This window comes from Amphibalanus amphitrite, unplaced genomic scaffold (assembly GCF_019059575.1).
Source record: "Amphibalanus amphitrite isolate SeventyFive unplaced genomic scaffold, NRLGWU_Aamphi_draft 000498F_arrow, whole genome shotgun sequence".
Lineage (NCBI taxonomy): Eukaryota > Metazoa > Arthropoda > Thecostraca > Balanomorpha > Balanidae > Amphibalanus > Amphibalanus amphitrite.
In genome coordinates, this window is record NW_024881992.1 from 410830 (window position 1) to 425956 (window position 15127).

Consider the following 15127-nt stretch of genomic DNA (forward strand, 5'->3'; position numbering starts at 1 on the left):
TAGACACACAGAACATGAAAATGGTGTCCGTGACCCTTGTTTATGCCCTGGGGTCATCTTAGGTCACGAATGGTATCTAACAGTTTTTCGCAAATAACTTTTGATAGAGGCATGCTAGAGCGATGAAAACGCCTTAGATGTGTTCAGCTCGACGATACGGATCGACTGATATGCAACATGACCCTTTCCGGTCAGGTCATGACCTTGACCTGAGATCAAATTTTCAAGTTGACCTTTCAAGGTCAAGTTATAGTTCATTCGATGCGTCTTGACGAGAGGAACACGATGCCGGTAAAAGTAAGCTCGTACAAGGCTTGGGTCAAAAGTTATTGCAGAAAAACTATTTCCGAAGAATTCGGCTATTTTTGCAGTTTTTGCCCCCTGCAGGCAAAACCGTTGACGTTAGGTCAAATCTGAGAGAATTACTCAGAAAGGGCGTTAATAGGGCTATCGAATGCGCTTTTCCGCGGCGCTGTAGCTCTATTGGTTCCCGAGTTATGCGTTAGCTTCTTGGAAATTTTCGACATTCGACCTGGAAATCGGCGAAATTTTGCCTTCTATGACCTCTGGTGACCTGACCTTTGACCTGACCAAAAAATTGACCGAAGTGATTTCGTCATTATTTTTGACGCTCTTTCGAACGCCGCCTTCCGCGTATCGCTACGTGGCCCAGGAGCCGAGTTACAAGGGGGGGGGGGTGTTCAAACACCCCCCCCAGCAGGGCGTGGAAATCCAGGACCCCCAGCCGGGCGCGGGTTAAACGTGCTGTTTCACAAGGAATCTGTGAACCACGATCGTTGGCACCAGCCATCCCTCAACAAAGAATGTGACTATTCACTGTTGTATTACACTTCAAACACATGCTACAGAACAAACAATCGTCCCTCGTGAAGTCGACATGGCGCTAGGCACCTGCAAGTGGGGCAACGAAAAAAAAAAATCGACTAGTGGTGTGACCTGCACGCCCCACGTCAAGCCTCCGAAAAAAAACACTGGTTCACGAATCATCCACCTACAAACACTCACGGCGAACTTCCGCAAATCGGCAGCTTGCACAGAGGTTATCTCAAAGAAATGATGACTACGCTGTATCTATTTACAGTTCTGGCGCCGCTATCTTATGTCACTGAACAGACACGCGTGAGCGGCTTCCACATAACACGTCTACAGAGCTAAAGCTCACTGGTCTAACCAGTGACTGCATGTTAGCCCAGATACATGAACAAGTAAATGCGCGTTTGCCTTGCTCATATCTCTGAGGTAAAAGATACGAATGGAGCTTCTGCAATGCACATTGCACACATGTGCGTTACAATTATTGCTCGAGGTAAATGGAAATCACGAGTTTAACGTACAAGTTCACACAATGTGGTGGCAAGGCAGCCAGGTGCATGTAAAATGCCAATGGATGGCGAATACAAAGACAGCATTATACGTTTATGAATTCGCACTTGCCATGTTGGCTCATACAGTGCAGGACAGGTGCGCTTAGGGGGCTCGAGCATTTTAATATTATAGCGTGGGCACTGTTCTTATTGCGAAACAACGCTTTTGCATATTGAATTTGTGTTTCCTTTGAATCAGATCACAATTACTGAGTTAATCACACATAAGGACATATTTCCGAAACAAAAATACCGTCGTCCAACAAAATTCCATTATACGTACTGACAGTAAACTGTTTCAAAAATCGCTCCTTTTAAAGACACCATATAAAGATAGCGATGTTAGTCTGAACAACACCAGGTGGTTACGTTACGATACAAATATCGGACCTTACACAGTACAACAAAATCAAGGCAAACATATAGGCAAGTGAATGCAGAGCTTTTCTAGACGAGCCTCCCGTTATTTGTTTTAGCCAGATCTGGCTGGTCTTACGACTAAGAACAACTGAATTCACCTCAAATGCAGAAATTTCTGGTTCAAAGAGTAGGACAGATAACTTTTACAAAACAGTAATAGCTTTAGAGACATAGCAAAGCTAGCCGTAGCCAGCCTAGCTAGCCAGCTTAGACGAGCCAGGATTGTGCCCCATGCCCGCAAGTCTGAGCCTGATCGCTACACATTGGAATCCTGGGAGGTCTTACGATGGTAGGACACACAAAGAGCGAGGCCCGGTCGTACTAGATTACGATCAGCGTCATTACCACAAACAGTTTCATAACTATCGACGCTATGGTCGACATGGCGCTACGGGTCGGCCCGCTCATACTGAGATTTTCCGTTAAACCACAGACAAACTCACTCGCTCGCTTGTTAACCAATGACAAGCATCACCGTACCTGGCACGATCATCACATGAGGAAATATCCGGTCTGCGCTGGCACCAGCCATATCACTGTCCGTTCCACCGCTAGACGGCGGCAGAATGGAGATTCCCGTCACACGGGGCCTACCCAAACAAATCCCAGGACAAACCCACACGGCGGCAATTAGACATTTGCCACAACCAGCTCCATCTGTGCACTTCAGGACTGTGCGATGTTATCGAACAAAGTCGTCACAGCTCCAACACATTCACTTATACCTCTATCACATCTCATCCTCTCCTTCCTCGTCAGGACTTGTCTCACAGTTTCATTCAATCAAACACCGAGATCGTCGCTTACACGGTCTAACCGTCATTACACAACCATTCTCAAAGTCTATCAGCTCCGGTAGGGGCCGCAGCGGTCAAACACCCTACCCCCGGCGCCCATGGAAGTCTGACATACACTCTCGCACGCTGAGGTATCTGATCTAATGAGGAACATGACTGAGGCTATGCCATCGCTGTGATGTGTGCATCGGCCACGGCTGGTGCGTACTTCACATCGGATATATCTGAAAATACAGAAGCGGTGCTTTAGACACGGCAGGTAGGGTGTAGCATACTAGCGGCTGTCTTCTGTTACATGAAAATCCAGATACTCAAAAGCAGGCGCTCATACCATTAAAAGCGCAGTGAGAATAACAGTCATGCATGATATAACAAGTCACAGGACAACATTTCAACGTTACGTTACAAATGGGACGTCCATGATTCCAGATTTGTCACCTGCAGTGATCACACAGGTAGCACACCGCTTGCAGTCATTTAGCCCTCATCCCAGAGCCTCACACCCTTCCACCCCACGCAGGTCCCCATGCCCCCGGTCACCAATGCCTACCTGTCTGTGCCGGCCGCGTCCCATCCTCCTCTCGGACGGCGTCCCCCTCCTGCGGCGCTGCCCTCTTCTCCTCCCCAGAGACTAGCTCCATGTCTGTACGCGCCGGCAGGTAGGGCTCCGGTCCGACCAGGCTCAGCAGCACTGGTAGAAGCACCAGGCCGTGGAACAGGCCATACACGGTGACGCCGAAAAACACCTGCAGACACAGCGACATCTGGTCAGTGGGGGAGAAGTTACATTTCCGAGACGCGCTCGAGATGGCGTGGAAAGAACGGGTGAAACGGAGCTATAAAAGAACTGATGAATATTGTATAGCTAACGCACACTTTCCGTTCAAATTGAAGAAATTATTGGAGGAGCATGAGCCTAGAAGGAATAACGTATAGCTGACGCTAATAAGAAGAAAATATGAATAAACGAGTTACGCAATCTGTTGACCAGCAGCAAACATTAGCTTCGCTCAGTCTCCATTCATCCACCGACCCCCGCTACCCCGCCTCACCTTAAAGAACGTCACAAACACGTGCGACGTGGAGGTGGCCAGGAAGACGAAGGCGATGAACGTGCTGAAGCCGCCGTTGAAGACTGCGGGTCCGATGTCTCGCAGCGTGTCGGCGGCCCGCTGGCGACGGTCGCCCCGCTCCGTTAGGAACGTGTGCCCCACGTGGGCGGCGTAGTCGACACACAGACCGATGGCCAGCACCACGTCGATACAGGAGACGGTGTCGATAGTCAGACCCCAGAAGTGCATCAGACCGCCCACGTCCACCTAAAGGGACAAGGAAGGGGGTCATCAAGCGGTGAGTGGTATCGCATCCAGTGCAGGAAGTAGTAAGCACAACGATCGGTACTGGCATAGACCTCTCAAGTCTCAGGCATTATCAAAGCAAAACGAACAGAACCCCGTCCGTCGCTCACCAGCGTGAGCAGTGCGAACCAGCCTTCTCACCTCTTCCCTCTCTTACCAGTGTGTGATCACCACCCCTCCTCCCTCCCTCTCTCTCTCTCTCTCTCTCTCTCTCTCTCTCTCTCTCTCTCTCTCTCTCTCTCTCTCTTTCTCACCAGCGTGACGAGCACACAGGTGAGCACCAGCAGACAGACGGTGAGATTGGCGATCAGCAGCAGCACCATCACGAACACGCACACCATGGCCAGGCCCATGTTGCGGTACAGCTCGTATTCGATCACCTGGTCCGTCTCCCAGCTGGCGTAGGCCTCAGCCAGCGGCTGCACCAGCGGCGCTGTGATAAGAGGGAACGAGGTGGTGTTAAGGGTGTGGTGGGCGGGTCAGCAGACCCCGTAAAACAGGTTTGATGGATGTCCATGATTCCCCCACTTTAATTCTATCAACTATCAAGATACATTTTCGTTCATAACATCCAGTTCATGGTCGCATCATCAAATATTAAGCACTGCGTCAAAGACGTCGTTCCAAAAAAGTCAACGAATCAGTAGCACCGTTATTATGTCGTCACCTAAAACGGCCTGCATCATTGCCTCCGACCTAAGAGGTCCACCACTCTTTCCCTACTTTCCCGACGCCGTAGGTTTTCCCGCGTCTACCTTCGCCACCCCACCTTGCCTCCTACCCCCCCCTGTACCATAATCTCCGCCTTCCACCCTCCCTGTGCCGCCCTTCCTCTCCTACCTTCGCCAGTGAAGTTGACGGAGTTGACCAGCTCCTTGACGCGCACCATAGCCGGGATCTGTTCCCGCGGCCCGTCCATCAGACGGTGCGTGAATGTGATCATCGAGGCCTGCGGGCACAGTGGAGCGGTTACAAGCTGAGGCGACAAATGAAGTACGCTCCAGACACAGAGTTTGTATCGATCGATAGTTGGAAAGTCAGTGAAATAATCACCAGAGGGGAACAACAAAGAATATTTTTTTAAGGATGGAGATGCTATCGCTGAACACTTTTCAAAGTATAGATAAAAGAAAAAGTTTTAGTAAATTCTGATGATTTTAAAACTTTTCCATATATTATGGGCATCAGGCTACGTTTAAACGTTTTTCTTATATCCATACAGATAGCCTTTTTGCATTTCTCTTACATAAGCCGCGACTTTGGGCAGCGGCTCCGCACGTGGCTCGCACGTGAGACGCTATGATCATTCTTAGTTCGCGAACGATTATGTCATTGTGAACTTCACGGCTCGACTACAATGACAAACGATCTCAGCTGTTGACAATGAGAGCATCGGTACTTTGATGAGATGCAGAACCCCTGCCTTACATGTTTCACAATGATATTACACGCAGTTAACGCTCCACTTCCACTTTGCACCCACAGAGTACTGCCGACCTGATTGCAATAAACCGTAAAAAGTGACGAAATTGAAACGAGTAAAATGCCTCGTGGGGTAAAAAATACACGTGTGCGAAATTCTTTATCTAATAGCTTAACATATTTACCGCACCGAATTAGGCGAATCTGTCGCACTGACATAGGATTCCCGCCTCCTGGCTCGTGCGCCCTTACTCCGCAGAATCACCCGTGAGCCCATCGCCATTGCTTCCTTACCCCCACCCCATCCCACCCCCACCCCTCCGCGGAACCAGGAGGATGGTGACCGGGTCCATTACCGTGATCGGAGGCGCCGGCTCGCCGCAGGTCAGTGTGCCGTTGAACTGGATGAAGCTCTGGTATTTGCCGCCGCGCGGGCTGAACATGAACTGGCCCAGTAGCGGTAGAAACTCATAGCCGTCGGCGAACCGTTCCGGCAGCTCTGCGGACCGGGTCAGCGGTCAGAGGTCACGGACCAGCAGGTTAGAGGTCAGAGGTCACGGGTCGGAAGTCAGGGGCCAGAGGTCAGCGCTCAGCGATGGTGGAAAACTTGGAAAAGGCGAAACTCTGCGAAACGAACTGAAAACAGCTAAAGTGACTGGAACTCTTAGAATTCTTCTGATTCTCCTTCAATTAAAAGTGATTGCTAAAATAGCGGAACATTGAGCGGGTGTAACTTCGAACGACGAAAAAAAAGAAGAGAAAAAAACGTAGGAGACAGGAAGGCTTTTGGAAAAAGAGTAGGACATCACTGCAGTGTGTCTGCGTCCGTGATGCCGAAGTACGGGCATATACATCACAGCGCCCATCAGATCTACAACCAGTAACTCACAGCATTCATCAAGTGCGTATCGCATCTCACCTCCGTACTCGTTGTAGTTGATGTAGAACTGAAACTCGTCGTACCACGAGTCCACGTGTTCGATGCTGGGCTCTGCGCGCAGCTTCTGCGAGAGCAGAGCCATCTGCGGCAGGTTGTCTGCCAGGTGGAGCCCGCTCAGGAACACGACGCCTTCGTGACCTGTTGAACGGTCAGTTAGATCAGTCAGAAAGGGAGAGAGCAACGGTCTGAGTGTCGGCCATTCAGCTCATACTTTAATCCATGGAATCCTTCAGTAGGAACATACTAACAATTGACAACCGTGATTATAAAAAAATAACACAGGTCAGTACCACACTTCTAATGAAACCTATCTCGTACTTCAATGCAAGGCAAGAGACCAGGGTTCAGGCCGACTGTTTTAGGCTTCACGTTACATTTCACGCACATGTTATGCCCTGCAAAGTCTCAGTCTCTGTTGGCAGTGATGTTCAATCTCGTACAACATTTTGAGGAGCCCTCACAGCAAAACTGCACGCAATATGAATACGATGAGCAGCTGATAGGCGCTACCACAAAACCCCAACACTGCGTGCTGACCTTCATTAGGGAAGAAGCGCTCGACGTTTCTGTGATACATGGAGAGGTACGAGTCAGTGGGCAGGAACCAGAGCGGGTTGAACTCCTGACGCAGCTCCGACAGGCCCCACGAGTTGACCGCCAGCAGCGCGCAGGTGACCACCAAAACAATCACCTGAAGAGAGAGAAAGGTGAGAAAGTGAGGTAGAGGTGAGGTGAGTGAGAGGTGGGAAAAGTGAGAGGGGAGGAGAGGTGAGATAAAGAACGGGGTCAGACGCGAGGTAGAGAGGGAGACCACGAGGTGGAAAGAGGAGTGAGGTAAGAGGGACGAGAAAGAGGGGGAGAGAAAATGGCGCGGGAGTGGCCGAGACATCGAACGATGCTAGCCAGACGGTCGGCTGGAAATCACAATAGGATTTGGTATGATGGGGACGACGACATGAAAGGACAGAGCGGGCGAAGTACTGAGAGTAGAAAATAGGATCGACATATGATCGAAAAGCATCCCCATAGTACCAACCCGCATCAAAGACCGGCCTAGCACGCCATTCCCGACGCGGTCATCGCCCTCACAGACCAAGGACGCTAGCCGAAGGACACTGCAGAGGAGCACAAGGCCATGCCGGATAACGATAGGGCAGTTCAATCACATACAATATTTAACCTCTCATCCGACCGCCGATCGGCTGCGCTTACGCGAGCCACCCTGCAACTTATAATAGTACTGATGTTACGATAGCGCCGGCGCCGGCAGAGGTCGATGGCTCGTCAAACAAGGTCCAAGGGAAGTCCACAACGATGAACGGCAGCAATGCATTATCTGCATGATCTGCGAAGATCAATCTATTACGATAGCATTATCAGATAAGGCCCTGCCTAGGCGCGCGTGCGGAACCGCAGACATGAGGCCCACTAGCAGGAAAAAGTGCAAATACTGCAACTACATGTGGAGAGAGATGAGATGGATTAGGGCGACGTAGCTGACTGCATATCTATACGCGTAGACACGGTACTCGCCAGTCGCCGGACACAGAACCAAGACAAAGTGCACCATAGGCATACATTCTCGGTCTCTCTCTCTCTCTCTCTCTCTCTCTCTCTCTCTCTCTCTCTCTCTCTCTCTCTCTCTCTCTCTCTCTCTCTCTCGCTCTCCCCCTCCCCTCCCTTCCTCCTGCTCTCACCTTTCCGGGGACACTGAGTACGGCCGGCGCGTACACTCTGCTGAAAAAGTTCTGGAAGTAGTTGCGCTGACTGCATGTGTTCGGCACCCAGTTGCGGTGTGTGTAGCAGGGCACCAGGCCGTCGCGCCGCGCCTCAATGCGCCGCTGGTCCAGGGTGAACCAGGCTACGAACCAGGTGGCCTGAATGAAGTACACGGCCATGATGCCGACCGCTGCGTAGATGCAGAACGACTGCAGCGAGGGGAGCACCTGCACGGAGAGAAAAGGCGGTGTCACAGCGACGAAGGGTGTGATGAGAGGAACACTGGAGTCAGACATGAACGACCCGTACGATATGGATACAAACCGGCATATGACAAATGAGAACTATCCTGCAAATTAACTGCTTAAATATTTCAATTTTTTCTTGCATCAATTGCTTCGAATTCTGACGTTAATAGAATCAAGAATCAAGGTTGTTTGGGCTCTGGAAGAAGACGTCGAGGTCTATGATGTAGCCCATTTCTTTTTTTAATCACATGTTCTTCATCAGTTTGATTTCTCTTGGGTCAGTCTTGTCTGTCTGCCCGATGTTTGTCGTATCTTGACTTAAATTGGTTAGATGTTTTTGCCGTTTTGATGTGAGAGCTTAACAAATTCCATTTATTTATAACTCTTTGTGAGAAAAATCTTCCTCTCTTCAACGTTCAACTTCAAATAAATAATCTATACACACGTTTGTCAGATTCGAGCTTCGTCACGCTATTGGTATAAAAAAAAAATGCTGTCTCATACAATTCGTGCCAGTCATTTTATCATAAGAGCTCTTATACACTATCAAACCGCCAAAGAAGTGTCCGTAAGTAGTGCACTCCCTATTCAGTAACCAGGCCGCCTCTCTCGCACGGAACATAGCGCCACGCGCATTCGTAAACCTTTGGACCTCTTTTTATCGAAGTGACAGTCCTAATCAAACACATGCCACGAATGACTAGTCGAAAGCTAAACGTAGCACTCAAACCATCAGAATTGAACCTTGCACTCAAATCAAGCCTGGCCAATAAACCAACCATATAAAAACCATACTCGCTGTATCACGCAGTCGGGCGAAGGGTAAAAAGTGGTCCAAAAACTACCACCAGCGTAGTACGGGAGTGGCACGGGAGTGGCACTGGAGATGAGCCCCCGGCGCCACATTCAGAGAACTCGGCGACAAAAACGGGGACTGTTCAATGTCCGATATTGGCCCCGATTCACTGAACACTGGGATGTGTGGGTAACATCATACACTTGGCTTACAGATTTCATTAAAACGAACGCATCAACTAAGCGCCGTCGAATCTTGTTTATGAAGAATCATTACATCTAATAAAAGCACCAAGCAGACGCGATTTGACGGCGAATGAACTGTCTCAAAATGTAGACCACCCATCCGACCCCACACGGCCTTTTGGTGACAACGCGGGCGTTTTCCCTGGCACCGCACGCCGAACGCACCCACTCACCGTGGACGCGCCGATGCCGAACGCCACAAAGTCGGTGAGACTGGTGACGGTGATTGACACGCCGGCGTGCTGCAGGGCTCGGCCGACCCGCTCGGGGAGCGGTCGGTGCCGGTCGGCGGCCGGCAGAGTCTCCCAGCACTGCAGGACTACGAACATGTCGTCCACGCCAAGACCGAGCAGCAGCAGCGGCAGGATGTTGTGCACCGGCCCGAAAAACACGCCCAGCGCCGAGCAGAGGCCGAACGAGATCACCACCGCCAGGCCGACACTGGCCACGCCGATTATCGAGAGATACGTCTGGGGAGGGAGAGCAGAAAGGTGTTACAGGTGGAGTGTGAGAGAGGGAGCTCAAGGGATCGTCTGTGGAATGACATACCGGTCGTGTAAATCATAAGCCTAAGGGAGCAGTATTGACTGGGCTTACTCGAGCCATTCATGACGGCTAAGTACCCGAACGCAAAAACACATAAACATGAAAGCTTTCCAAATAATGACGCATTCCGGTCCGGGCTCCTCCTGCGACTCCACTCAGAAATTACATACGGCAAACATGAGAGGACAAATGTAATCAAGACCGCTTGTCATGGTCATTTTCGAAGACCGTGAATCACCAGGCCAATGAACCGGCGATAGCATCATGAAGAAATCGATACTCACAATTAATTACCAAATTACTTTATTTACTATGCCAGTTATGCAACTCACTATCTGTAGTTAGCAAAACAACACTGCAAGACAGAAATGGATACCCACGGGCCACGACCACAAGTTTTTGCATCGTCTTTTATGTGCACACAATAATAAGATAGCCGTAGTGCTCGCTGCACGGACATGACATAAAAAGCAACAACAGCGAAGCAGCCACGTGCTCAAAGTCCAAATGACGTTACTTCGACTGGAGACTGCACGGACTGCACAAACTCAGGAGTCAGTTGCGCCACCCCTAAACTATCAGCGCATCTCTGCATTCAGATCGGTAACGTGACGTCATTCGTCACGGTTCGCCGTCACGACCGCTCCGAGCGTGTCGCACATCTCTGCCCGTCACGGTGTGATGACGTCACGCCGCGTGACCTTCACTGCGTCACAGACACGTGCGGCCGTTACCCGCCCATCCGGCGGCTGTGCTGAACCGCGGCAGACAGAGACTTCGAGTGATAACCGCCCGCTGGCACGCCGCGCGGACATGCAGGGGGTCATGGGGGACACGCAACGACAGAGGCTCTGGCGGTCTGCCGCGGCGGGGCCGCACACGGACACATGCCTCATTGCTAGAACACAAACAGGATATGTGAGCCACCAATGGCCACATGACCACAGTCCGCCCATGAGGAGAGGAGCGTACACCGACAGGACGTCGTTTTGTAAGTGGATACGCCTTGATCTTAAATAAGACGGGTCGGCAATCTTATTTTTGGGCACGGGCCCAATGAAACCAAGAGGCCGGGCCAGTTATGATCAGGCCGGACCAATTATGGTCATGTCATTAACATCATTTAATGTATTCGGCAATCGCATGAAACACTTGTCAAATATGAAAACGTAATAAATGGAATGCTTAATTTTGATAGATCAATTACTGTGCTGTGATGCGTCATACAGTAAAATATACGCTCTTAAACAGACTGCATCAGCAGACGAAAACCAGTTTTTGCGCAGCGTGCACTAGTTATATTTTTGTGAGCCAGATCCGGCCCACGGGTCGCGCAGCTTTGCAACGTTTCACAGACAGGCGCGATGCAATGCATTGTCATGGCGGAATTACGAGCCGGTCCAGGGAGAGGATGGGGGGGGGGGGGGCGAGGGGCTCCGGGGAGCTACACTCACCCTGTGTTCGACCATGTTGCAGCGACCCAGCATCAGCTGGATGTAGATGAACATCACCACGTATCCCAGCACCAAGTACTTGACGTCGCCGAAGATGGTCGAGTTGCTGATCTCTCCGAAACTGGACACCAATACAGCCACACGTGTCAGTGGCCACGCCAGAGGGCAAGGGTGCCGGTACTTCGAACATTATCAATATTTGGAAATACTGTCACATGGACATTGGACATAGAGCATAAGCACACGTGGCGTTAAAATATTATAGCAATAAAATTTTGCGTACCCAGAATGTTTTCATCGTTGATCATTTAGGGATACACAGCTGACCACAGTATAAAACATTCATAGTCTATAGCGGCCGGTGCCCCAGCTCGACCAACTGGATCGGATTAAATAACAACTCTCCCAACTGCCCAGCAACAGTGCGATTGCCTCAAACGGCAAGTATGCAGCACACACGACGAAAACACCGCTGGCAGTGTAAACGAGACTCCCGAGGGGGCCAGCAAATGTCAGTCAGACCATGACATTTTTGTCATTTCTGACTGGAGATGAAACAGTTCAGACCAGCCTACCGGCAGACGCAGCAACAATACGGCTGGACACCGGGTAACAACCTAGAGCAGGGTATTTAACTGAACAAAGTCGCTAATTATGATACTGTAACTTATCAACATACCGCAAACTCCGGAAGGAGCGGGAATAGTATCACCTGGCGAGGACAGAAAACTGGAACTGCAGGGCTACAGTGCGGTGAACAGTGTAAGTGAGCAGAGCTTGTGCCGCTAGACAGCATTCCCTCCTTAGAAGTCAGCAAATATTACGTGACTGATCCGAAACCCATAATCAGCGATACAGTACCACGTGACTAATCTAATATCGGCGATGTAATATCACGTGACTCACCTTTTTCCGGCGCTGTAGTAGGGGAAAGTGGGGTATGACGGGCATGTTAGTTTTGCGGGTCTGTACCTCTGAAGTCTTTTCTTCGATTGCTTCACCAATTTAGCACAACCATCTTCAGGCATTTTTCTTTCAGTGCCCCTTTGACACCTAAGGTCTAAATCCAATACTTTTCAATTGAGAGTGTTTTTAGCAAGACCCTGCAAAAACCCGTCTTACCCCACCGGGGAGGGTAAGACGGGCACTGATGTTGGGGCAAGACGGGCACAACGTTAGTTTGAACTTCTTTACATATTTACTGCCGAATAATTATGCTAATACATCTTACACATCTGGCTTTTGATCTTACAGTCAATATTGTAAGGTTCGTAGCATCGCACGGCTACTTATAGGCGTAATGGTATTGATCGATGTAATGAAAAAATTAAACAAATTCAAAGCTGTCTATTTAAATAATTTCGATGGAAATGCGTTGCAAATGATGTAGAACAGCGTAAGTTAGCTTAAAATAACAATATCAGATGGTTTGCATTCCTTTCATCATTGTTGCCCGTCTTACCCCATTCGGCTGCCAATAAGGATATCACACCGCCTCCGGGCACCAAATTAAAGGATTCATTCGCCAGCATACACATTTGGATGACACCCTAAGACGAAACTCTCATCAAATTTCCAAAACAAAATATGAAACAGCGAGGTCAGAAAACACTACGAAACACGATAGTTCTGCTTAGAGTGCAAGGCACGTTTTTAGCTTTTCCACAATTTTTCAAAAACTATTTAAGATGCGTACCTCTGCCTTCACCTCACAGCAAAGAACCACACGGCCGATTACCAACCACAACAAGAGGTTGCTAGCGCCAACGGTTTGGGCTAGAGGGCCGGTGCCCGTCTTTCCTACCCCGCCCGTCTTACCCCACTTTCCCCTACCATGTGACTCCGTGAAGTGAAGGCGCAGAGCTAAGAACGGACAGAAAGTGGTTCTCAAACAGTAGAGTGTTCTCGTCCACCTGAAAACAGGCATATCCGTGTTATACGGAGTTACATACACACGTCAAACTGTCATGCATTGCTGATACGAAAAAAAAAACTTAGGCTATCTCCGCCTCTAACGCAGATAAGGCGAAAGTGGTCATCCACCGTTCCATGCTTCTATCCTCAGGATACGGAAATCCTTCTCCTCCACGCCGCAACCCCCTCCGGGCTGGACAGGCAACTTTATCCCATGCGGGCTGCTCCCTTGGAGCGGCACCGCTGCTCTCGAGGGAGCGCACCCCGTAGCCGGGTGCAGTGAGTACCTTGGGGCTGGTCGGCCTGTCCTTCGGGATGGGCTCAGCCCCGGTGACTCACTAGGATGCCTGCCCAGACTGCCCAGTCTCCTCCTAATTCCTATCATCCTTCCGGCTCTGAAATGGTCTAATTGGACCGAAAGGTCCTAACCCAAAAAAAGTGGTCATCCAAAACACACACCTGCTGATTAACCCGCGCCCTGGTGTGGGTCTGAGCCACCTTCGCCCTGGTGGGGGGGGGGGGGGCCAAAATGACCCCCCCCGTCTAACTCGAAAACGAAGAGGGCTAGGAAGACGCGGAAAAAAGCAAACGAAAGCCCATAACAAGTACGTTCGAAAGTATTTCAGTCATTTTTTCGCTAAGGTCAATATTGAGGTCGCTAGAGGTCATCATAGGTCAAATTTCAGTGTTTTCGGTGTTGCCGGACATATTCCGCTGTAGCTCGGAAACTAGAAGAGCTAGAGAGCCGCGGAAAAAAGCAATCGATAGCTCTTTTCAAGCTCTTTCGCCAAGGTTCGTCAGATTTGACCTCAGCTCAACGGTTTGGCCCACAGAGGTCATGCAAGGTCAACTTGGCAAATTTCGTTGAAAATGTTTTTAACTATAGCATGCATTCACGAGAAAATAGAGAAACGATTCATGCACCATCGTGCTTGGCTCGTCGAGACGCGTCGAATGATATATAGTTTGACCTCGAAAGGTCATTTTGAAAATTTGACCTCAGGTCAAGGTCATGACCTTACCGAAATAGGTCATGCTGCATATCATTCGATCCGCATTGACGAGACAAACACGATAAACGTCGAACGGAGTCTCTATCTCTATTCAATAACAAGTAAGTGCAGAAAAACCGCTGGTGACCTCTGGTGACCAGGGAGATGACCTAGCGTGACCTCAGCGAGGTCACAAGCAAATGGTTTCACATGGGCTGTGATTTGCTGACCCAAGACACTTCAATAACGAAATATAGGAACAATCACGCCCGATTTAGCTGAAAAACAACTACTTTTCGATTCTCCCATTGACTTATAATGGGGAGCAGCGATGACCTGACCTGACCTTAGGTCACATTTATAAAAAATCCGAGATAGCCATTTTGTAGAGCTGGGTGACATCTTCAAGTACTGTAAATTTTACATCGATCGGATAAAAGCTGTGCCTTTGAGAGAGCTTTGAACTTTTTTAGAGGTGGTGTCAGTTTTGGTGACCTTGTGACCTGACCTGACCTGACCCGAACCCCCCAAAAAAGGACATGATGTAAAAATGTTGAATAAACAGCTATACAAAGTTTCAGGGCGCTAACTCAAGTGGTTTCTGAGTTATCGCTGAAAAACCACAGGGGGGGGGGCCAAAATGGCCCCCCCCCACCAGGGCGAAGGTTAATGGTTCACTCGGCAGTCAAAAAACTAGCAGCACAGATGAGATTTACCTTCATCGCACACATCGAGCGGCGCAAGCACGCTAACCGAGGCCTTATGCCCAGCCATCAGAAAATTCAGTCATATTTAGCCGGACTATTGTCGCTGTAAATTATAGCTTGATCTGTTTCTTGAGTAGGCTGACGCAACACTACGCACTTACAGTTCCTCCGCAGCTACGCGGTT

General features: G+C 49.7%; 1 protein-coding gene across 1 annotated transcript in view; it reads right to left on the reverse strand.

Moving 5' to 3' along the window:
- Positions 1–829: 829 nt before the first annotated feature.
- The window catches only part of LOC122392716 (protein patched homolog 3-like), a 37690-nt gene continuing 23392 nt past the window's right edge, over positions 830–15127 (reverse strand). The window contains exons 7-18 of the mRNA XM_043387925.1: positions 13164–13243; positions 11331–11451; positions 9504–9800; positions 8020–8268; positions 6860–7013; positions 6302–6460; positions 5739–5881; positions 4801–4909; positions 4215–4393; positions 3655–3921; positions 3153–3348; positions 830–2826 (exon numbers count right to left, since the gene is read on the reverse strand). Coding sequence (XP_043243860.1) covers positions 2765–2826; positions 3153–3348; positions 3655–3921; positions 4215–4393; positions 4801–4909; positions 5739–5881; positions 6302–6460; positions 6860–7013; positions 8020–8268; positions 9504–9800; positions 11331–11451; positions 13164–13243 — 2016 coding nt within the window. The 3' untranslated portion in view covers positions 830–2764. The remainder of the gene's footprint in view (positions 2827–3152; positions 3349–3654; positions 3922–4214; positions 4394–4800; positions 4910–5738; positions 5882–6301; positions 6461–6859; positions 7014–8019; positions 8269–9503; positions 9801–11330; positions 11452–13163; positions 13244–15127) is intronic.